Source organism: Cnephaeus nilssonii (genome assembly GCF_951640355.1).
Source record: "Cnephaeus nilssonii genome assembly, chromosome: 17".
Lineage (NCBI taxonomy): Eukaryota > Metazoa > Chordata > Mammalia > Chiroptera > Vespertilionidae > Cnephaeus > Cnephaeus nilssonii.
In genome coordinates, this window is record NC_137088.1 from 6294736 (window position 1) to 6317277 (window position 22542).

At 50.8% G+C, this 22542-nt stretch overlaps 1 protein-coding gene across 1 annotated transcript; it reads left to right on the plus strand.

The window, feature by feature from the left end:
- Positions 1-538: 538 nt before the first annotated feature.
- On the plus strand, positions 539-22184 carry LOC307113499 (solute carrier family 22 member 14-like). The gene is made up of 12 exons (XM_079795133.1): positions 539-544; positions 3742-3795; positions 6707-7216; positions 7887-7990; positions 8198-8352; positions 8644-8812; positions 9619-9739; positions 10007-10104; positions 10394-10608; positions 19444-19552; positions 20141-20344; positions 21815-22184. The coding sequence occupies exons 3-12, from the start codon at positions 6707-6709 to the stop codon at positions 21990-21992; spliced, it is 1863 nt and encodes a 620-aa protein (XP_079651259.1). The 5' UTR covers positions 539-544; positions 3742-3795; the 3' UTR covers positions 21993-22184.
- The last annotated feature ends 358 nt before the right edge of the window (positions 22185-22542 follow it).

Sequence of the window (22542 nt, forward strand, 5' to 3'; positions counted from 1 at the left end):
CCGCCTGCCCCAGTGTCTGCCTCGCACTGACCGTCTGGGCCACTCTGAGTCTCAGGCCCTTCAGTGCGGGAGAGCTCGCTGATGGCCCAGTGCCCTCCTCCCCACGCTCTCTCCGCACACCCGCTCCGTGTGGCGTGGGGCTGGCTTCTCCCCGTCCTGACCCCATGAAGTAGGCCCAGAGAAACGACTACCTACTTGGATCAGTGGAGAACTAAGTTCTCCAAGGCCGCACTGTGTGTGAGGATAGGGTGGAGATGGAGGGTGTGTGTTTGGGGGAGCCACTGCTTCCAGCCTTTGGGCCTCCGAGGCCTCTTACACAAGCTCTGATCTTTCCTTCCAGGACAACGGGTCTGGGGCTGCTGACTCTGGCCTGGGCATCTGGAAACATGGTGTCGCTGGCACTCATCACCTGGAGTCCGCCCTCCGTAACCAATTATATTATCTACGTCTCAACCATTTTGTCCCTGTCCCTCTTCTATATGCTTCCAGAGACGAAGAATCAGCCCCATGTCGATATTCTGGAGCAGTTTTCCTCGTACAGAAGGTAGGTGTGTGCGGGCTCTGGTCAGCACAGGGCCTGGTTCTCAAGCTCTGAAAGTATGTCAAGTGCTGTCCATTCCTGCCCCTTTGCCCAAAGGGCCTGTGACATAAGAGCCACTGTGTCCATAGTCTTCTTCCGGCTCTCCTGATGCTGCCACCCAACTCTCCCCAGCCCAGCCTCTGCGCTCCCATCCCGCCTGGGCCAGGTCCTTCCCTCTTTTACCTCCTGGAAGCCTGCCTGGCCTTGAGCACTGCCTTATAGATGCCCTGGGCTCCCTGCCCTCCCAGGGCAAAGGGCACAGTCCGAGATCAGCTCTCTTGGCCTCAGCAGCTCAGGACCCTGTTTAAGAATTAGGCTCCACCCCATCCCCTTCGTGGGCACGCTGGTCTCCTAAGTGCCCGCTGGAGAAGACTTGTGATTGGCAGAACCATCATTTCTGGGATTTGGGCCAACAGAGTGCATCACTCTCTCCCCGAACCAGAGGGGTCCCGAGCAACAGTGAGGGCCCTCTGCTTCTACTACAGGGGTCGCTGCCTCTCTCCTTCTCCTGCCTTCCTCCCCACCATTCTCCTCAGACTCTCATTGGCACCACCAGGGTTGGGCTGTCAGTGGTCAGAGCAAGCTATAGTTCATGGGGAAACAGATATGCACACAGTTATCAGTAATGGGCTCTGACAGAGGGGTGTCAGACCTACAGGCGCCCCAGGAGAGAGGACCATTCATCTGGGGAGTTGGGGCAGGCTCACCCAGGAAGTGACACGTGAGTTGGGCTTTGCAGGATGAATAGGAGTTTGCCCCGTTGTAAACAAGGGGCGTGTAATGCAGCAGAGCGACAGCACAGTAGTTAAGAACACGGGCTTTGGAGCCGGAAGGCCTGGAGTGCTGTGTCTGCTACCACTTCCGAGATGTGCACAGGGAAGTTACCTCATACCTCTGAGACTCTTCATGTGCCTTGAGTTTCTTCATTTGCAACATGTAATGATAACATAGTGATAACAAAGCTAACAGGCATTGAACATGTACTACGTGTCAAGTCCTGTCCTCTACATGCCTTTTCACACTTTATCATAAGCACCACTACATGCACAGTAGGTCCTGTCACTATCCCCCATTTTACAGATGAGGAACTGAGGCACACACAGGGTAAAAACATGTAGCCCAGCCTTCCTCTCTCACAGGGTTTTTGGGAGGCGTAAACCCACATAAAGCTTGGCACTGTGGTGAAGATGGTGGGCAGGACCCCAAAGGCGCAGGAGGTGGAAGGGTCTGGCTAGGGTCAGGAGACAGAAGGGGCCCGAGGCTAGAGGCTAGAGGCGAGGGTCCAGTGCAGGCTCACGCCCCGCAGGTGTGGGAAAGCCCCTCCTCTCAGGAAGGCAGAGCCGGTCATGGGGACAGGGAGCTGCCCCAGAGGTGCTGCTTTTTTCAGCTCCAAGACTTAAGGCTCATGACTTGTTCTCCAATGGCTTGTTCAGGGGCTTTAGCAAGGATATGAGCAAAGAAGACTTGTTGGCTGAGACTAAATTATATGGTGAACTGAATGAGGAAGTGGCAAAGAACACCCTTTTCAATGCCATGATGGAACCGGAACCAGACTTATTCAGCCCACCTTTGACTACCAAAGAAGAGTCCTCAAGCAGTCAGGAAGCCTGAGGGCCAGGCCCTTGGAAGATCTCGGATGGAGTTGAGTGGCTGAGTTTGGGGCCGTGAACTTCAAGCCGCAAATTCTGGGCCAAGTTCAGCTTCGGGAACAGGGTCAGCCCTACTCTGAGGTTAGCCCTCGAGATCCAAAAATAGCTCCTCTGGGGGAGCTAAGGCGTGATTAATTCTAATAAAGGTACCATGTTAGACTTGAGATGGCTCGGCCCAATTGGTTTTGGAGAACCTGGAGACCCAGGCCCAGAGGATGGTGGGTCGGGAAGGCTCATCCAGAGTCCTTACTGTCTTTAGTTACTCCTTGGGGACAGCAAGGAGCTCCCTGGATGGGGTGTGGGGTGGGCGGTGTCTGTGAGGGCCAGGAGTGGGCAAGGGCAAGACTGACCTCCACCTTGCCACGTCCTCTAGCCCAGGCATCTGCTAGTGTGAGTGCGCTTCCCGCTCCAGTGCAGGCCGAGGACACACTTCAGTCCCACTGGGTGCACCTGTCAAGATGGGGCTGGGAGGTGAAGGAACAATGAGAACTCCCATCTGCACTATCACATTGAACTTTACTTCCCTCCCTCCCTCCTTTCTTTTCTCCCTCCCTCCCTCCCTTCCTTCCTTCCTCCCTCCCTCCCTCCCTCCCTCCCTCCCTCCCTTCCTTCCTTCCTCCCTTCCTTCCTTCCTTCCTTCCTTCCTTCCTTCCTTCCTTCCTTCCTTCCTTCCATTCTTCCTTCCTTGTAGAGCCAGATCCAAAGTCAGAGTCTACTCTTTTTAAAAATAAACATATTTTTATTGATTTCAGAGAGGAAGGGAGGAGAGAGAAAGATAGAAACATCATGATGAGAAAGAATCATGGATCGGCTGCCTCCTGCACGCTCCCCACTGGGGTTTGAGCCCACAACCTAGGCATGTGCCCTGACCAGGAATGGAACCGTGTCCTCTTGGTTCATAGGTCGACTCTTAACCACTGAGCCACGCAGGCCGGGCTCACCAGTGTCTTTTTCTGACCTCCCATCTGCATGCCTTCATTCTGCCTCCTAACAGCCTCTCCTCCTTTCAGAGAAGGAGAAGCCATCCTAAGGCAGCTCCCAGACTCTCACCACCCACTCCCCCACCTCTGCCATCTCCCCTCCCTCCTGCGGCCTTGGAAGAACTGCCCTGCACAGAGCTGCTAGGGGGCCAGGCCCAAGGCTCAGTGCTCACCGCTGCCCCTGATAGATCTGGGAGCAGCCAAAGGGGGAGCCTGTCCCGCCTCTGCCTCTCCTCCCACCCCCACCATAGGCCTGGGGACTGAGGACAGGTGAGTTGTGTCTGGACAGATGGAAGAACTTCCCTCAGTGGAGGTGGGACCTTTAAGGGGAGGGCAGGGGCTCCAGGAGCCGGGACCAGTCTGCACAAAGGCCTGGAGCTGGCTCACGTGCAGACTTTCGCACCTGCCTTGCCCCCGCCTCTCCCTGGGGTCTGTGGCCAGTTATGCCCCTGGAGTAGAATGCCGCTCCTCGCCATGCCTACCCCACCAGAGCACTCCCCGCCCCATTGTGACACTACTTCCTGGCCACCAGAGGAACCCGAAGGTTCTGCTGCCAACCGCCTGGCTAGGCCTGGAGTATGCTCAGGTGGGTCCTGGCTTTGGTTTGTGGTTCTGTCTCCAGGGAGGAGGGACAGGGCGGGTGGGGAGGGTGGCAGTTTTGATGACACCTGGCAAGTGTGGGGCCGTATTCTCAGCACAGATGTGGACAGGAGCCTGCCAGGACCGTTGGACTGTGGGAGTGTGGGAGGAGCAGGCTGCCCTCACAGGGGTGTGGCTTCAGTGTGGCATCTGGCCATTTCCTGCCTCAGATGGAGCATGGCTCCTGGCTATATGTTTATCTTCCAGGCCTCACTTTCCTCTTTTTCTTGTCACTCCTCACCCAAGGATATTTTTTCCATTGATTTGTGGGGTTTTTTTGGACAGACTGGGTGGGAAGGAGAGAGGCGGGGGGAGAGAGAGAGAGAACATTGATGTGAGAGAGACACATAGATTGGTTGCTTCCCGCATGCACCCTGAATGGGGCCGGGGATCAAACCTAAAACCCAGGTAGGTGCCCTTGACCGGAAATCGAACCTGAGACCCTTCAGTGTTTGGGCCGATGCACCAACCACTCAACACCGGCCAGGGCTCACGGTCCTCTTTTGTACCTTGAGAACCAGTGACCTGGGGCCTGTCCACCTGGCAGGGCACCTGTGGAGTCAGTAGAGGGGGCAAGTGCTCCAGGGCCTTGCTGACTGTCAGAGCCCTGCGGGCATTCAGGTGATGCTGGGGGACACTGAAGGCAACCCCGAGGGCAAGGCGGGGGCAGCTGGCTCCTGAAAGCCAGATCTCTGTGGGCAAAGCAAAGTCCCCTCCCTGGGAAGTCTCCTCCATCCACCTCCGCCCCCCTCCAACCTTACACATATATGCACCGTATTAGTTTCCTAAGGCTGCTGTAACAAATGCCCACAAATTTAGTGGCTCAAGACAACACACATTTACTACATCGCAGCTCTGGAGGTCGGGCGTCCAGAATGGGCCTCGCTGGGCTCCAGTGGAGACGTCAGGCAGCAGGACTGCGTTCCTTCCTGGAGGCTCTAGGGGCGCATTCGTCCTGCCTTTTCCAGCTGCTACAGCTGCCTGCAGTCCTTGGCTGCACTTTTACATTCCCAGCGGCACTGTGCAAGGTGCCAATTTCTCCACTTCCTCAACAACACTTGTTTTCTGGGTTTAAAATAAAAGTGCTAGCCACCCTAATGGGTATCTTTGCACATATTTCTTTTAAAAATATATTTTTTTATTTAATTTTTAATTTTTTTGTTTTAATATATTTTATTGATGTTTTTACAGAGAGGAAGGGAGAGGGAGAGAGAGTTAGAAACATTGATGAGAGAGAAACATCAATCAGCTGCCTACTGCACACCCCGCACTGGGGGGATATGCCTGCAACCAAGGTGCATGCCCTTGACCGGAATCGAACCGGGGACCCTTCAGTCCGCAGGCCGACATTCTATCCACTGAGCCAAACTAGTCAGGGCTTAAATATATTTTTATTGATTTTTTACAGAGAGGAAGGGAGAGGAAGAGCTAATTAGAGACATCAATCAGCTGCCTCCTGCATACCCCCTACTGGGGATGTGCCCGCAACCAAGGTACATGACCTTGACCGGAATCGAACCTGGGACCTTTGAGTCCGCAGGCCGACACTCTATCCACTGAGCCAAACCAGTTTGGGCACACATATTTCTTAAAATATGTTTTTATTGATTTCAGAGAGGAAGGGGGAGGGAGATGGAAACATCAATGATGAGAAAGAATCATTCATCGGTTGCCTCCTGCTCTTCTCAAACTCACAACCTGAGCATGTGCCCCAACTGGGAATCGAACCGTGACAGCCTGGTTCACAGGTTAACTCTCAACCACTAAGCCACGCTGACTGGGCTCATCCTACTATTTTGGTGCCTCACTGCATCAGCCCCATCTCTGTGGCCTTAGTTCCTGGCCACTCCTGATCCAGATTTGGGGATGTTTTTGTTGCTGTTGTCTTGAAATAGTGTTCCCTGGAGAACTCTACTTTTGCAAGACTGGTAGTGCCTTGGTGTGTGTGTAAAGTAAGTTTCAGCAGTTGGGAAATTGTCGGAGATCTTAGCACTTAGCAAGGCATCCTACATAATAAAATGGTAATATGTAAATTACCATCACTCCGCTACGCCCACGATTGGGCCAGCAGGAGGCGCAGGGGGCGGGACTCAGGGTGGCCGGGGTAGCTGATTGGGCCAGCAGGACACTGAGCTCGCGGAGCCAGTGGCTCCGCGAGCTCAGCGTCTGTGCCATGGCCGCGCCGGAGGCTTTCGGAAGGCCTGGGGCACCAGCGGACAGCCAGCCAGCTGGTGCACCAGGTGCATGATTAAATCATGCACTGGGCCTCTAGTTGTCTATAACAGTGGTTCTCAACCTTTCTAATGCCGCGACCCTTTAATACAGTTCCTCATATTGTGGTGACCCCCAACTATAAAATTACTTTCGTTGCTCCTTCATAACTGTAATTTGCTACTGTTATGAATCGTAATGTAAATATCTGTGTTTTCCGTTGGTCTTAGGCGACCTTGATAGCAGTTCTCAACCTGTGTGTCGCGACCCAGGTTGAGAACTGCTGCTGTAGAGCCAAAGACCATCAGAGAACACAGATATTTACATTATGATTCATAATGTAATGAAGTAGCAACGAAAATAATTTTATGGTTGGGGGTCATCACAACATGAGGAACTGTATTAAAGGGTCTCGGCATTAGAACAGTTGAGAACCACTGATCTAAAACATTAAAGAAATAGGAATGGGCGGGCCAATGGGGGACAAATTAACTAAGAAACTTCAGAAGTAAAGGCGGGAGCTACAGAGAACATCAAGGTTGGAATCTAAATTGTTCCAAGACAGAGAAGCCAATTTCTAGTCAGTGGCTCCACGCCAGCCCCTGACCTGGTTGGTAGACACTGAGCCGCATCCTTTCTCTGAACAGATGGCTGGTAAAGACAATCCAGTGGAGCTCCAATCCCAGCCTTCCTACAGGAACTTACAACGGCATGAGGCGGCAGAACACCCCCGTTCCTGGTCTGTGGAGTTGTTACGCAAGTTGAGGACCATGGAAATCAACCAGTATGACAAGTTTGCCGATATCATGGAAGCGATGGGGAAGTTTGGCCCATTCCAGAGAAGGCTGGTGGCCCTGGCCTTCATCCCCCACCTCCTGGCGGTTGTGTTCATGTATGCGGACCTCTTCGTGGCCTCAGAGCAGAAGGCCTATTGCAACACCAGCTGGATCCTGGCCGTGGGCCCTAACCTGTCAGTGGCTGAGCAGCTGAATCTGACCCTGCCCCGGCACAGCAATGGCAGCTTCATGACATGCCGCATGTTCCTGCCTGTAACCTGGGATCTGGATTCCATCATCAAGTTTGGCCTCAACTACACACAGTCATGCAGCCGCAGGTGGATCTATCCTGAGAGCAAGACGCGATCAGTAATCAATGAGGTGTGGCTTGTCCTGAGTTGCCTGTAGCATGGGCCGGGAGATGTGCCCTCCCCCTCCCCAAACAAGTGGAGAAACTGAGTCTCAGGGATGGTTAGCATTTGGCCCAAGGTCACCCTGCAGGGGAAGGGCCGGGGCAGAAACTTAGGATTCTTGCTGCCCAGCCCTAGCCTTGTCCGTCTTAGCCAGAAAGCTAGAGTGGATTTGGGGGTAGGGGCAGAGGGCAGATGGCAGGGTTTGCCATCTCTCCAAGGAGCTGCTTCTGCAGTTGTGGCTCTGCCCTCTGAACTCACAGAAGGTCGGAACTGAAGAAAAAATCAGTCTAAGATGCAACCTGGGCCCTTCACAGCAAAGACCTGCCAATCTGAACCTCTGGGTCGGAGCCCAGCATCTGTATTTGGGGAAGGGTCTTCAGTGATGTTGGCCTTTATACAGGGACCTCTCCACCTACCCCATAGCTTGGCTCTGCCCCTGGTCCCTCTCTTCAGGCCTACCTCCCAGAGTCTGCCAGATGCAGATGGAAGGCAGGAGTGACAGAGCTGAGGCCTGCTACCTGTCCCTGTCCCAGGCCCCTTCTGTCTAAACACCCACCCTGAGAGGAGGCTCTGTCTCGAGAACCAGACGGCTGACCCTGGGTGGAGGCCTGTGGCCAATCCCTGCGTGTAATCCCCAGTTCGATCTGGTGTGTGGTGAGGACTTTTCCCCGGAAGCCGTGCAGTCCATGTTCCTGACGGGCCTCCTGACAGGGGCACTCATCTTCGGGTTCATAAGTGACAAGTGAGTCTCCCAGAGTTCCTTCTGGTCCCTGGGGTGCCCCTGCCTCCTCCTCCTGGGCATGCAGAGCTGAGGAGTCTCATGCTGCGGGAGGCGAGGGTGGGGACACTCTGGAGGTCCATGGATGGCTCAGGACCTGGCCCGAGTGTTGGGCTGGGTCCAGACACGGAGGTCCATGCGCTTGGCACAGCCTTCCTTCGATGCCCACAGGGTTGGCCGCTACCCCTCCATGCTGCTGTCGAATGTGGGGATAATCATCTTTGGCTTTGGGACAGCCTTCGTCAACAGCTTTCACCAGTACCTGTTCTTCCGGTTTGGGGTATCCCAGTCCCTGGTGGGCCACACCATCAGCAGCATGGCTTTAAGTGAGGCTAGGCTGCATGGGGTGGGGTGCATGAAGGGGAGTGTGCACCGGGATGGTGGGTTTGGGGAGGCTGGGGTGGCGGAGGAGCTATGAGCCTGCAGGACAGAGTTGCCATCCAATGGCACGTGGAGTGGAGGAAACAGCCTCCGCCTCAGGCTGCCTGGAGGTGCAGAGAATGTGTGCCCAGTCTGAACTGTCCCAAGGAGGGCTGGGCATCTCAGAAGGCTGGCTGCAGGAGCAGCCCCAGAGACCCTGAGCTGACCAGGATTTTGTCCTCTTGGCCTCTGCACAGCTGTTGAGTGGCTAGTGGGCGAGCACCGGGCCCACTCCATCATCCTGAGCCAGAGCTTTTATTCTCTGGGGCTCATGTTCCTGAGTGGGCTTGCCTACAGCCTTCCCCACTGGCGGTTGCTGTTTCTGTTGGTCACAGCCCCTGTGTTATTCCTCGTCTCCTTTATCTGGTAAGCCATCGGGCACGGGGCATGGGCAGGGCTGGGTCCAACCGACTGGAGATTGAGGGTTGGGAAGGATCCTTGAAGGGATGGAGTGAATGGATTGTTCCCTGGGAGGAATGTGGGGATGAGATGAGAGAGAGCCAGGGGCAGAGCCTCTGCAACCCCAGCATTAACCCCCCTCAGAAGAGACCCTTAAAGGGATGTCAGACAGCTGGTCAGAAAACCAAAAGGCAACGTGTCAAAAGGCAAGATTCAAGGACAAGGAATGGTCAGGTTGAAGGCAAACAAACCAGCCAAAAAAGTCTAGTGAAGTTGGTCTTGATGACCTTGAGTTGACCTCCCTGGAGCGACAGGGAGTTGAGGAATGAGGAGGGCCTGAAAAACGGAGCTGCTTTAGGGGACAACTTTTTCAGTGTTGGGCTGAAGTCCCAGCTATGTAAATGGGCTCTAATAGAGGGCGTGGGCATGGAAGACAGTGCCCTCCGTGTGCCTGGGCAGGTGAGGATGACCCTTGAGATAGAAAGTAGTTGAGTTCTTCAAGGTGGCAGAGGGGAAAGACACTGCCGGGCAGGGGCAGTAATGGCCAGGGTGCCACTGAGCAGCTGCGGGACATGTGTGTGGCTTAGGCAGGGGAAGGGATGACTTCCAAGGAGGGACAGAGGACATCTTGAGGTTGATGGTCGCCTGCAAGGCCTCCATCATCTGAATGGCCTCATGCTGGAACAGGCTGGCCACCACTGAGGCAGGGATGGGGCCCACTTGGGTGTCTGGGGCATCATGGAGTGATGGATAAAGGAGGGTGTGCTATGCAGGATTTTCCCAGAGTCCCCTCGGTGGCTGTTGGTGAAGGGGAAGGTGGAGGAGGCCAAGCAGGTACTGTGCCATGCAGCTGACATAAACAAGACGACAATTCCTTTAAGTCTGTTGGACAAGGTAAGAGGCCTCAGGCCCAGAGTAGGGCAGGGCTGGGGCTTGTGGAAGGGCCTCTTCCCGCCTCATCCTTTCAGGTGTGACCTTGGCCCTGAGGGTGTCTCCAGCCCAGTGCTTGAAGGGAACAGTGACAGCAAAATCAAATCTCGTTAGGGGAAGACCATAGACCAGGCTGGCACTGTGGGGTCAGGTGGACCTTGTGGGTCTTGTAGGGGTGGAAGCAAGCTGGGGTCTCAGCTCTGCCTCTAGCTGGTCCTGTTTGTCTTGTAGCTACAGGTGCCTGGAAAGAAGGTGACTAATGCCTCAATCCTGGACTTCTATAGCAACAGGCAACTGCGCAAGGTGACCTTGGTGATGGGCTGTGTGTGGTGAGTCCCCAAGCTGGCCCTCAGAGACTGCAAACAGAAGTGCATGCCAGGAGCTCTGGTGAAGGAATGGGGCATGGCCTGGCTGCAAGGGAGCAAGGCCTAAGGACCGGGTGTGGCCCATAGATTCCAGATCTGTGTTTATTTCTCCCTTCCATTCCCACACTGCCCCCCGCTCCCCCCCCCCCCACTTCCCTTCTGTCTTCACTTTGCCCCGTCTGCATGAGGGTATCTGTGTGTGTGTCTCTCTCTCTTTTTCTCTCTGAGTAGTTCTCTTTCGGTCTCCTTCCAGGTTTACTATTGGTCACAGCTATTCTACGCTGACCTTGAAGATGAAGGATGTTGGTGTGAGTCCCCAGATGAGTGAGATAATTCCTGGCATAATGGGGATGCCTGCCCGGCTGTGCTGCATCTTTCTTTTTGAGCAGTTTGGAAGGAAGTGGTGTATGGCTGGGGCTCTCTTCCAAGGCAGCTTCATGAACTTGCTTATCCCTTTCATCCCCTCAGGTACAGACAGCCTCCCTCCCTCTCCCCATGCCTTCTGTCCAATCCCTCCCTCGTGCCTCCTGCCCTGTCTCTCCAACAAGACACCCTGGGAGTCAGCCTCCTACACCTACAACCCACCTTCTCTGCAGGGGCCCAGGTACCTTCAGAGCAGGCACTAATCGCTAGAGCACTGCCCTCCCTGGGCGGTGGGGTCCCCAAGACCAGGCACTCACAGCTCCCAGAGGCCTGGGAGAGGGGGAGCTGTCTGGAGGAATCATCCCTGTGTGGGCAGGAGCGTGGGCAGCCGTCTCCCATCTGCTTTCAGTCCACAGTAGATCGGGTGGTTAAATGTGAACAGATGCATCCCTGGGTGTACACAGATGCATCAGTGCACCGAAAGGTTGCTGGTTCAATTCCCGGTCAGTCAATATGTCTGGGTTGTGGGCTCCATCCCCCATCGGGGTTGTGCAGGAGGCAGCTGATTGATGTTTTGTTCTCACATTATTGTGTTTTTTTTTCTCTATCTCTCTCAAAATCTATTTTAAAAAATCTTAAAAGAAGCCCTGACCGGTTTGGCTCAGTGGATAGAGCGTCAGTCTGCGGACTGAAGGGTCCCAGGTTCGATTCCGGTCAAGGGCATGTACCTTGGTTGCAGGCACATCCCCAGTGGGGGGTGTGCAGGAGGCAGCTGATCGATGTTTCTCTCTCATTGATGTTTCTAGCTCTCTGTCTCTCTCTCTTCCTGTCTGTAAAAAAATCAATAAAATATATATATATATATATATTTTTTTTATTTTTTTATTTTTTATTTTTTATTTTTATTAAGGTATTATATGTGTACATATCTTACCATTGCCCTCCCCACACCCCACTCCCATATATGCCCCCACCCCCCAGAGTTTTGCATCCATTGGTTATGCTTATATGCATGCATACAAGTCCTTTGATTGATCTCTTATCTCCCCCACCTCTCCCTAACCTTCCCCTTGTAATTTGACAGTCTGTTTGATGCTTTACTGTCTCTGTATCTACCTTTTTTCAAGTTTATAATGTTCTTTATTATCCATAAATGAGTGAGATCATGTGGTATTTTTCTTTCATTGACTGACTTATTTCACTTAACATAATGTTCTCCAATTCCTCCCAGGTTGCTGCAAATGATGAGAATTCCTTCTTTTTTATGGCAGCATAGTATTCCATTGTGTAGATGTACCACAGTTTTCTGATCCAGTCATCTGCTGACGGGCACCTAGGCTGTTTCCAAATCTTAGCTATGGTGAATTGCGCTGCTATGAACATAGGGGTGCATATATCCTTTCTAATTGGTGTTTCTAGTTTCTTCGGATATATTCCCAGGAGTGGGATTACTGGGTCAAATGGGAGTTCCATTTTCAGTTTTTTGAGGAAACTCCATACTGTTCTCCACAGTGGCTGCACCAGTCTGCAATCCCACCAGCAGTGCACGAGGGTTCCTTTTTCTCCGCATCCTCGCCAACACTTGTCGTTTGTTGATTTGTTGATGATAGCCATTCTGACAGGTGTGAGATGGTACCGCATTGTTGTTTTGATTTGCATCTCTCGGATAATTAGTGATGTTGAGCATGTTTTCATGTGTCTCTTGGCCTTCCTTCTGTCTTCTTTTGAAAAGATTCTATTTAGGTCTGTTGCCCATTTTTTTATTGGATCATTTATCTTCCTTTTATTAAGTTGTATAAGCTGCCTGTAGATGTTGGAGATTAAACCTTTATCAGTGATGCCATTTGCAAATATGTTCTCCCATGCAGTGGGCCTTCTTGTTGTTTTGTTGATGGTTTCTTTTGCTGTGAAAAAGCTTTTTATTTTGATGTAGTCCCATTTGTTAATTTTCTCTTTAGCTTCCATTGCCCTAGGGGCAGTGTCAGTGAAGAATTTCTTTTGGCATATGTCTGACATTTTGCTGCCTGTGGATTGCTCTAGTATTTTTATGGTTTCCCGTCTTATGTTTAAGTCATGTATCCATTTTGAGTTTATTTTTGTGTATGGCGTAAGTTGGTGATCAAGCTTCATTTTTTTGTATGTATCTGTCCAATTTTCCCAACACCATTTATTGAAGAGACTGTCTTTATTCCATTGTATGTTCATGCCTCCTTTGTCAAATATTAATTGAGCATAGTGGTTTGGGTCAATATCTGGATTCTCTATTCTGTTCCATTGATCTATATGCCTGTTCTTGTGCCAGTACCAGGCTGTTTTGAGAACAGTGGCTTTGTAATACAGCTTGAAATCTGGTATTGAGATCCCTCCTACTTTATTCTTCTTTCTCAGGATTGCTGTGGCTATTCGGGGTCTTTTTTTATTCCAGATGAATTTTTGGAGAGTTCTTTCAAGGTCTGTGAAATATGCCGTTGGTATTTTAATGGGGAGTGCATTGAATCTATAGATTGCTTTGGGTAGTATGGACATTTTAATGATGTTGATTCTACCAATCCATGAACATGGTATGTTCTTCCATCTGTTTACGTCTTCCTCTATCTCTTTTTTCAGTGTCCTGTAGTTTTCCGTGTATAGGTCTTTTACCTCCTTAGTTAAGTTTATTCCTAGGTATCTTAATTTTTTTGGCGCGATGGTAAATGGGATTGCCTTTTTAGTCTCTCTGTCTGTAAGTTCACTATTGGTGTATAGAAAGGCCATAGATTTCTTGGCGTTAATTTTGTATCCTGCTACATTGCCGAATTCATTTATTAAGTCTATGAGTTTTTTGACGGAGTCTTTCGGATTTTTTATGTACAAAATCATGTCGTCTGCAAATAAAGACAGCTTTACTTGTTCTTTTCCAATCTGGATGCCTTTTATTTCTTCTTCTTGTCTAATTGCAATGGCTAATACTTCCAGTACTATGTCAAACAGGAGTGGTGAGAGTGGGCATCCCTGTCTTGTTCCTGTTCTTAGGGGAAATGTCTTTAGTTTTTGTCCATTGAGTATGATGTTTGCTGTGGGTTTATCATATATAGCTTTTATTATGTTGAGGTATGAGCCATCTATTCCCACCTTGTTGAGAGCTTTTATCAAGAAAGGGTGTTGGATTTTGTCAAATGCTTTTTCTGCATCAATTGATATGACTATGTGATTTTTATCTTTCAATTTGTTTATGTGATGTATCACGTTTATTGATTTGCGGATATTGTACCATCCTTGCATTCCTGGGATAAATCCTACTTGGTCATGGTGTATGATCTTTCTGATGTACTGCTGGAGCCGATTTGCTAGAATTTTGTTGAGGATTTTGGCATCTATGTTCATGAGGGATATTGGTCTGTAATTCTCTTTCATTGTGTTGTCTTTATCTGGTTTTGGTATTAGGGTGATGCTGGCTTCATAGAAGGAGCTTGGAAGTGTTCCTTCCACTTGAATTTTTTGGAATAGTCTGAGGAGGATAGGTTTTAGTTCTTCCTTGAATGTTTGGTAAAACTCTCCTGTGAAGCCATCAGGCCCCGGGCTTTTGTTTGCTGGAAGCTTTTTGATGACTGCTTCAATTTCGTCCATAGTTATTGGCCTATTGAGCTGTTTAGATTCTTCTTGATTGATTTTTGGGAGGTTATATTTTTCTAGGAATATGTCCATTTCCTCCAGATTGTCCAGTTTGTTGGAATAGAGTTGTTCGTAGTATTTTGTAACAATCCTTTGTATCTCAGCGGGGTCTGTTGTTATTTCACCTCTTTCATTTCTGATTTTGTTTATTTGGGTCCTCTCTCTTTGCTTCTTGGTGAGCCTGGCTAGAGGTCCATCAATCTTGTTTATCCTTTCAAAGAACCAGCTCTTGGTTTTGTTGATCTTATGTATTGTTTCTTTGGTCTCTATGTCATTTATCTCCGCTCTGATCTTTGTTATTTCCTTCCTTCTGGTTACACTGGGCTTTTCTTGCTGCTCTTTTTCTAGCTCTTTGAGTTGTAGGGTTAAGTAATTTATTACCATTGTTTCTTGTTTTTTGCAATAGGCCTGTAGAGCTATGAACTTCCCTCTCAAGACTGCTTTCGCTGTGTCCCATAGATTTTGGATTGTTGTGTTTTCATTGTCATTTGTTGCCATGATGTTTTTTATTTCTTCCTTGATCTCTCTGGTGACCCAGTCCTTGTTTAATAACATGCTGTTTAGTCTCCATGTGTTTGATTTCTTTGGATTGTTTTTATTGTAGTTGATTTCCAGTTTTATGCCACTGTGATCTGAGAAGATGCTTGATATAATTTCTATCTTCTTGAATTTGAAGAGACTTTGCCTGTGACCCAGCATATGGTCTATCTTTGAAAATGACCCATGTGCACTTGAGAAGAATGTATATTCTGTGGCTTTGGGGTGAAATGTTCTGAAGATGTCAATTAATTCCATCTGGTCTAGTGAGTCATTTAGGATTGCTGTTTCTTTGCTGATTTTTTGTTTAGAGGATTTGTCCAGTGGTGATAGTGGGGTATTAAAGTCTCCTACTATGATTGTGTTGCTATTAATCTCTCCCTTGATATCCTCCAGGAGTTTTTTTATGTATTTGGGTGCTCCTATATTGGGAGCGTATATGTTTACCAGAATTATTTCTTCTTGTTGGATTTCTCCCTTTAGTATTATGAAGTGGCCTTCCTTATCTCTTGTTATGGCATTTACTTTGAGGTCTATTTTGTCAGATATAAGTATTGCTACCCCAGCTTTTTTTTCATTTCCATTTGCCTGAAAGATATTTTTCCATCCCTTCACTTTCAATCTGTGTGAGTCTCTTGTTCTGAGGTGGGTCTCTTGTAGACAGCATATATATGGGTCGTGTTTTTTTATCCATTCAGCTACTCGATGTCTTTTGATTGGAGCATTTAGTCCGTTTACATTTAAAGTTATTACTGAAAGGTATTTGTTTGCAGTCATATCTATTTTTGTGTCTGTATTCCTTCTTACCTGTTTATTTCTTCTTTTTACAGTATTCCCTTTAGCAATTCTTGCATTGCTGGTTTGGTGGTGATAAACTCCCTGAGGCTTTTTTTGTCTGCAAAGCTCCTGATTTCCCCTTCAATTTTGATTGATAGTCTTGCTGGATATAGTATTCTTGGATTCAGTCCTTTGCTTTGCAACACTTTGTATACCTCCTTCCATTCACTTCTAGCTTGTTGTGTTTCTGATGAGTAATCATTTGACAATCTGATGGGTGTTCCTTTGTAGGTAACTCTCTGTCTCTCTCTTGCCGCCTTTAGGATTCTCTCTTTATCATTTATATTTGCCATTGAACTTATGACATGTCTTGGTGTGGGTCTTTTGGGGTTGATCCTGCTTGGGACTCTCTTTACTTGCGTAACTTTTATCTTTCCCATATCCGGGAAGTTTTCTGTCATTATTTCTTCAAATAGATTTTCTAATCCCTGCTGCTCTTCTTGTCCTTCTGGCAGCCCTATTATACGCATGTTACTTCGTTTCATGTTGTCCCGAAGCTCCCTTAGGCTTTCCTCCTGCTTTTTAATTTTTTTCTCCAATTGCTGTTCAGCTTGAGCTTGTTTCTGTACCTGATCTTCTAACTCACTAATTCGGTCCTCTGCTTCTTGTAATCTACTGTTGAAACTTTCCATGGTGTTTTTGATTGTAGCTATATCACTTTTCATTTCTTCCTGATTCTTGCATAAGTTGTTGATTTTCTCATCCATCCGATGTATAAATTCCATGACCATTACTCTGAACTCCTTTTCGGTCATGTTGCAAGCTTCATTTTCACTAATTTCCTTTCTTGGCGACTCCACATTTTCTTTCCTCTGTGAGTTATTTCGTTTCCCCATTCTGGCTATTACCAGAAAGCTCAAGCTTCTGTTTGCATGGACCTGGGCCGTGTGCTGTGGGGACTTCGCTCCACCCTAGTTTCACTGAAGTGCTCTGACACTAGGACATGTGACTGTCTTTGGTTGGTGGGAACCAAACTTGCCCAGGATCAGTGTCCCCAGTGTTCCGTGTGGTCTCGTGTGCACATTTAGAATCAGGGGCCCTGTCTGCACCACACTGTTGGTATGTGCCGAGAATGAGATCCTTAGCATGTGCCAGGAGTCAGAGTTTCCCTGTGTCTGCACCAAGACTCGAGTGTCAAAGTCTCTGTTGCCTTGTGCGGTTTCTCGTTGAGAATCAGGGTCCCTGTGTGTGCACGCACCAAGAATTGGGGTCGCTGGCTCTTAGTGTGAATGCGCTGTGAGTCAGGGATCCCAGGCAGCTGTGTCCGGCGTGCCAAATTCCCTGAAGTGGAGCTGCGTCCTGTGTGTGCTCTCTCTACTGAGCCAAACCGGCTAGAGCGCACATTCTTAAAAACCTGAAGGTGAGCCGGCTCAGTGCACTCTCCCAAAGTCCCAGAAGGGGGGCGGAGTCCGTCCTGCGCGCCAAATTCCCCAAAGGGAAGCCCCTCTGTGCACGCTTTTAAGAATCTCCGAAGGGGGAGCTGTGCCCCGCGAGCCAAATTCCCCCAAATTCCCCTAAGGGGAGCCCTCTGTGCGCACTGACAGATTTCCCCGACGGGGAGCTGCTTCTGACCTGTGCGCGAGCGCGCGCCAAATTCCCTAAGAGGGAGCGCGTCCCTGCGCAAAGCTCGGCAGCTTGGGCCAGGGGCGGGTCTATCAGTTACTATGGCACTGTCTGTGCGCGCGCCTGTGAGCAGCTTGGGCAAGGGGCGCGTCTATCAGTTACTATGGCGCTTTCCGCACGCCTGTGGGCGCTCAGCAGCTTGGGGGAGGGGCGCGTCTATCAGTTACTATGGCGCTATCAGCGCCTGCGAGGAGGGGGATAGGCTCTTTGACTCACGGAAATCTGCCGGGAAGTCTGGATTCTTGTTTGTTTGTCTGAAGCTGTGATAGCAGTTCTCTGTCCCCAGTGGCTGCAGGGTCCTGGTTTGTGTCAGAAGCCAGGATCCGAGTCTCAGGCAGCTCTGTTTCTCAAGATGGCGTGGTCTCCGCGTCCGCACCAGCCGCCGAGAAGTGTCCGCTTTGTGCGCGGGGCTCCGCCGTCTAGGGCTGCCCTGTTCGGGAGCCCCTTGGAAGACCTGCAGAATCTGACTGACCCTATCTCATACACACACACACACACACCACACACATCTACACTCTCCTCTATGGGTTCCTCACTCACACTCTCTCTCTCCCTACCTTCCTGCCGGTCGCCATCTTTTTTTTCCTCTCCCCAATAAAATATATTTTTAAAAATCTTAAAAGAACATGTGAACAGCTCTGGCCAGTTTGGCTCAGTGGACAGAGTGTCAGCCCGCAGACTGAAGGGTCATGGGTTCAGTTCCTGTCAAGGGCACATACCTTGGTTGTAGGCTCGATCCCTGGCACCAGTGAGGGCCTGTATGGGAGGCAACCAATCGATGTTTCTCTCTCACATGGATTTTTCTCTGTGTGTGTGTCTCTCCCTCCCTTCCACTGTCTCTAAGAATTAATGGAAAAATATCCTCAGGTGAGGATTAACAAACAAACAAAGAAACAAATAATGTGAACAGATGCAGCAAAAAGAATCTTTCCACTGCTCCCCAAGGCCTTGCGCTCAGCTGTAGCCTCTGACTGGAAAATGCCTGTTAGCTGTAACTTTACAGGAAAGCAGAACCTGCCCGCTGAACCCAGGGACACAGCATTCCTCAGAACAAAAGAAGGAAAGCTGGGGGTTTGGGGAGCTGGCAATATTTTCAAAATTTCAAAGAGCCCTAGGGCGAGTGAGTACCCGCCTCCACACCCCCAGGTCACCTCACAGGGCTAGAGAGTGACAGGGCTGAGGATGTGGACATGAAGATGTCTGTTCTCACCCAGTCAGCATTGCTGCCCACGTGGACCCCTCAGCTGCTAGGGCCTGGACTAGGGCCACTGTGTCCAGGGTCTGCCTCAAGGGGGCTCCCTCTCTTTCTCTGGGGGTTGGAATTGTGAGCCACTTGACTGGGTGGGACCTTTCTTCTCTGAGATGTTGGTAGTGTGGACTGGCTAAAACAAAATGGTGAGACAAATTCATTTTTCAATTTCTATTGCTTGGTGTTTGGTGTGTGTTTTTTTTGTGTTTTTTTTTTTAGTTTTTTAAAAAATATTTTGATTTTTTACAGAGAGGAAGGGAGAGGGAGAGAGAGTTAGAAACATTGATGAGAGAGAAACATCTATCAGCTGCCTCCTACACACCCCCTACTGGGGATGTGCCCACAACCAAGGTACATGCCCTTGATCGGAATTGAACCGGGATCCTGGAGTCCGCAGGCCGATGCTCTATCCACTGAGCCAAACCGGTTAGGGCATTGGTTTGTCTTTTTAAGTGAATCTATGATGAGTCAAGCAGAAATGTTTAAAACTCTCCAACGAGTGAGAGAAACTAGGACTAGAATGTCCACTAGATAGGTCTGCTCTCATCCCAGGGCCAAGAAAGCTGGGTTCAGATTGGGGGTGGGGCCAGCAGGACAAGATCCAGCAGAGGCCGACGAGGAGGGGCTGTGAGCCCTCAGCTCCAATGGGCTTCACCTGCCTGAGGCATGGCGTTTCCTGGCTTCTTTCTCCCTCCAAAGATGCACCTATGGATGGGGGGCCTCTGGGGGAGGATGTGGAAGACAGGAGACCCTCTGGAGGCACAGATGGGGGGCTGAGTCCAGCAAGGTAGATGGTGGCCCTAGAGGCTACATGGGTCCCAATGGGACCTCCCATCCTACTGACAACTCTCCCCCTGCTGGCTGGGCCTCGGCACACAGTCCCTCCTCTGACCAAGTGCCTGAGTCGGCTGGCCAGGTGGTGGGGATGGACTGTTGAGATGCCTTCTGAGAGGGATTCAGGGAGAGCTGATGCGCAGGCCTCCCCTACCTGGCCTGATGGGAAGATGGCCCCAAACTCAGGTGGTCACATTGTCTGGCTACAGAGTTGAAAACCACGATGTTGTTGTTGATCCTGGTGGGACAACTCAGCCTGGCCGCTTTGATGAGCATGTTCTTCGCCTACAGTGCCGAGCTCCTGCCTACCATCCTCAGGTATGAGCCTGGTGGGAGCAGGCCATGGGGGTGAGAAGGCAGGACAAAAACAAGATGGACAGCAGCGGCTAAGCTTGGGCATTCACCCCGTGACAGGCAGTGTGCGGAGAAGCTCACATGGATTATTCCATCTAGCCCTCACAAAAACAGATCCCCAACACCACCATTAGCCTTCATAAGACAACAGAATCCGAGCGGTAAAGGCACTGGCTCAAGGTCATACAGCGCGTGGCAGCACTAGCGCTGGCCCAGGCGGTCGGCCCCACTGTCTGCCTCGCACTGACCGTCTGGGCCACTCTGAGTCTCAGGCCCTTCAGTGCGGGAGAGCTCGCTGATGGCCCAGTGCCCTCCTCCCCACGCTCTCTCCGCACACCCGCTCCGTGTGGCGTGGGGCTGGCTTCTCCCCGTCCTGACCCCATGAAGTAGGCCCAGAGAAACGACTACCTACTTGGATCAGTGGAGAACTAAGTTCTCCAAGGCCACACTCCTGGTTCATAGGTCGATGGAGGGTGTGTGTTTGGGGGAGCCGCTGCTTCCAGCCTTTGGGCCTCCGAGGCCTCTTACACAAGCTCTGATCTTTCCTTCCAGGACAACGGGTCTGGGGCTGCTGATTCTGGCCTGGGCATCTGGGAACATGGTGTCCCTGGCACTCATCACCTGGAGTCCCCCCAACATATCCAATTATATTGGCTACGTCTCAACCATTTTGTCCCTGTCCCTCTTCTATATGCTTCCAGAGACGAAGAATCAGCCCCATGTCGATATTCTGGAGCAGTTTTCCTCGTACAGAAGGTAGGTGTGTGCGGGCTCTGGTCAGCACAGGGCCTGGTTCTCAAGCTCTGAAAGTATGACAAGTGCTGTCCATTCCTGCCCCTTTGCCCAAAGGGCCTGTGACATAAGAGCCACTGTGTCCATAGTCTTCTTCCGGCTCTCCTGATGCTGCCACCCAACTCTCCCCAGCCCAGCCTCTGCTCTCCCGTCCCGCCTGGGCCAGGTCCTTCCCTCTTTTACCTCCTGGAAGCCTGCCTGGCCTTGAGCACTGCCTCATAGATGCCCTGGGCTCCCTGCCCTCCCAGGGCAAAGGGCACTGGCCGAGATCAGCTCTCTTGGCCTCAGCAGCTCAGGACCCTGTTTAAGAATTAGGCTCCACCCCATCCCCTTCGTGGGCACGCTGGTCTCCTAAGTGCCCGCTGGAGAAGACTTGTGATTGGCAGAACCATCATTTCTGGGATTTGGGCCAACAGAGTGCATCACTCTCTCCCCGAACCTGAGGGGTCCCGAGCAACAGTGAGGGCCCTCTGCTTCTACTACAGGGGTCGCTGCCTCTCTCCTTCTCCTGCCTTCCTCCCCACCATTCTCCTCAGACTCTCATTGGCACCACCAGGGTTGGGCTGTCAGTGGTCAGAGCAAGCTATAGTTCATGGGGAGACAGATATGCACACAGTTATCACTAATGGGCTCTGACAGAGGGGTGTCAGACGTACAGGCGCCCCAGGAGAGAGGACCATTCATCTGGGGAGTTGGGGCAGGCTCACCCAGGAAGTGACACGTGAGTTGGGCTTTGCAGGATGAATAGGAGTTTGCCCCGTTGTAAACAAGGGGCGTGTAATGCAGCAGAGCGACAGCACAGTAGTTAAGAACACAGGCTTTGGAGCCGGAAGGCCTGGAGTGCTGTCTCTGCTACCACTTCCGAGATGTGCACGGGGAAGTTACCTCATACCTCTGAGACTCTTCATGTGCCTTGAGTTCTTCATTTGCAACATGTAATGATAACATAGTGAAAACAATAGCTAACAGGCATTGAACATGTACTACGTGTCAAGTCCTGTCCTCTACATGCCTTTTCACACTTTATCCTAACAACCACTACGTGCACGGTAGGCCCTGTCACTATCCCCCATTTTACAGATGAGGAAACTGAGGCACAGACAGGGTAAAAACATGTAGCCCAGCCTTCCTCTCTCACAGGGTTTTTGGGAGGCGTAAACCCACATAAAGCTTGGCACTGTGGTGAAGATGGTGGGCAGGACCCCAAAGGCGCAGGAGGTGGAAGGGTCTGGCTAGGGTCAGGAGACGGAAGGGGCCCGATGCTAGAGGCTAGAGGCGAGGGTCCAGCGCAGGCCCACGCCCCGCAGGTGTGGGGAAGCCCCTCCTCTCAGGAAGGCAGAGCCGGCCATGAGGACAGGGAGCTGCCCCAGAGGTGCTGCTTTTTTCAGCTCCAAGACTTAAGGCTCATGACTTGTTCTCCAATGGCTTGTTCAGGGGCTTTAGCAAGGATATGAGCAAAGAAGACTTGTTGGCTGAGACTAAATTATATGGTGAACTGAATGAGGAAGTGGCAAAGATCACCCTTTTCAATGCCATGATGGAACCGGAACCAGACTTATTCAGCCCACCTTTGACTACCAAAGAAGAGTCCTCAAGCAGTCAGGAAGCCTGAGGGCCAGGCCTTCGGAAGATCTCGGATGGAGTTGAGTGGCTGAGTATGGGGCCGTGACTTCAAGCCGCAAATTCTGGGCCAAGTTCAGCTTCGAGGACAGGGTCAGCCCTACTCCAAGGTTAGCCCTCGAGATCCAAAAATAGCTCCTCTGGGGGAGCTAAGGCGTGATTAATTCTAATAAAGGTACCATGTTAGACTTGAGATGGCTCGGCCCAATTGGTTTTGGAGAACCTGGAGACCCAGGCCCAGAGGATGGTGGGTCGGGAAGGCTCATCCAGAGTCCTTACTGTCTTTAGTTACTCCTTGGGGACAGCAAGGAGCTCCCTGGATGGGGTGTGGGGTGGGCCGTGTCTGTGAGGGCCAGGAGTGGGCAAGGGCAAGACTGACCTCCACCTTGCCACGTCCTCTAGCCCAGGCATCTGCTAGTGTGAGTGCACTTCCCGCTCCAGTGCAGGCCGAGGACACACTTCAGTCCCACTGGGTGCACCTGTCAAGATGGGGCTGGGAGGTGAAGGAACAATGAGAACTCCCATCTGCACTATCACATTGA

What these genes read in the sequence shown, in the direction of transcription:
- LOC307113499 (XM_079795133.1), top strand. Translation starts at nt 6,707, where the DNA reads ATGGCTGGTAAAGACAATCCAGTGGAGCTCCAATCCCAGCCTTCCTAC. An exon ending in TTGGTGATGGGCTGTGTGTG is followed by an intron (nt 10,105 to 10,393) that starts GTGAGTCCCCAA and finishes GTCTCCTTCCAG; the next exon opens with GTTTACTATTGGTCACAGCT. An exon ending in TATCCCTTTCATCCCCTCAG is followed by an intron (nt 10,609 to 19,443) that starts GTACAGACAGCC and finishes GTCTGGCTACAG; the next exon opens with AGTTGAAAACCACGATGTTG.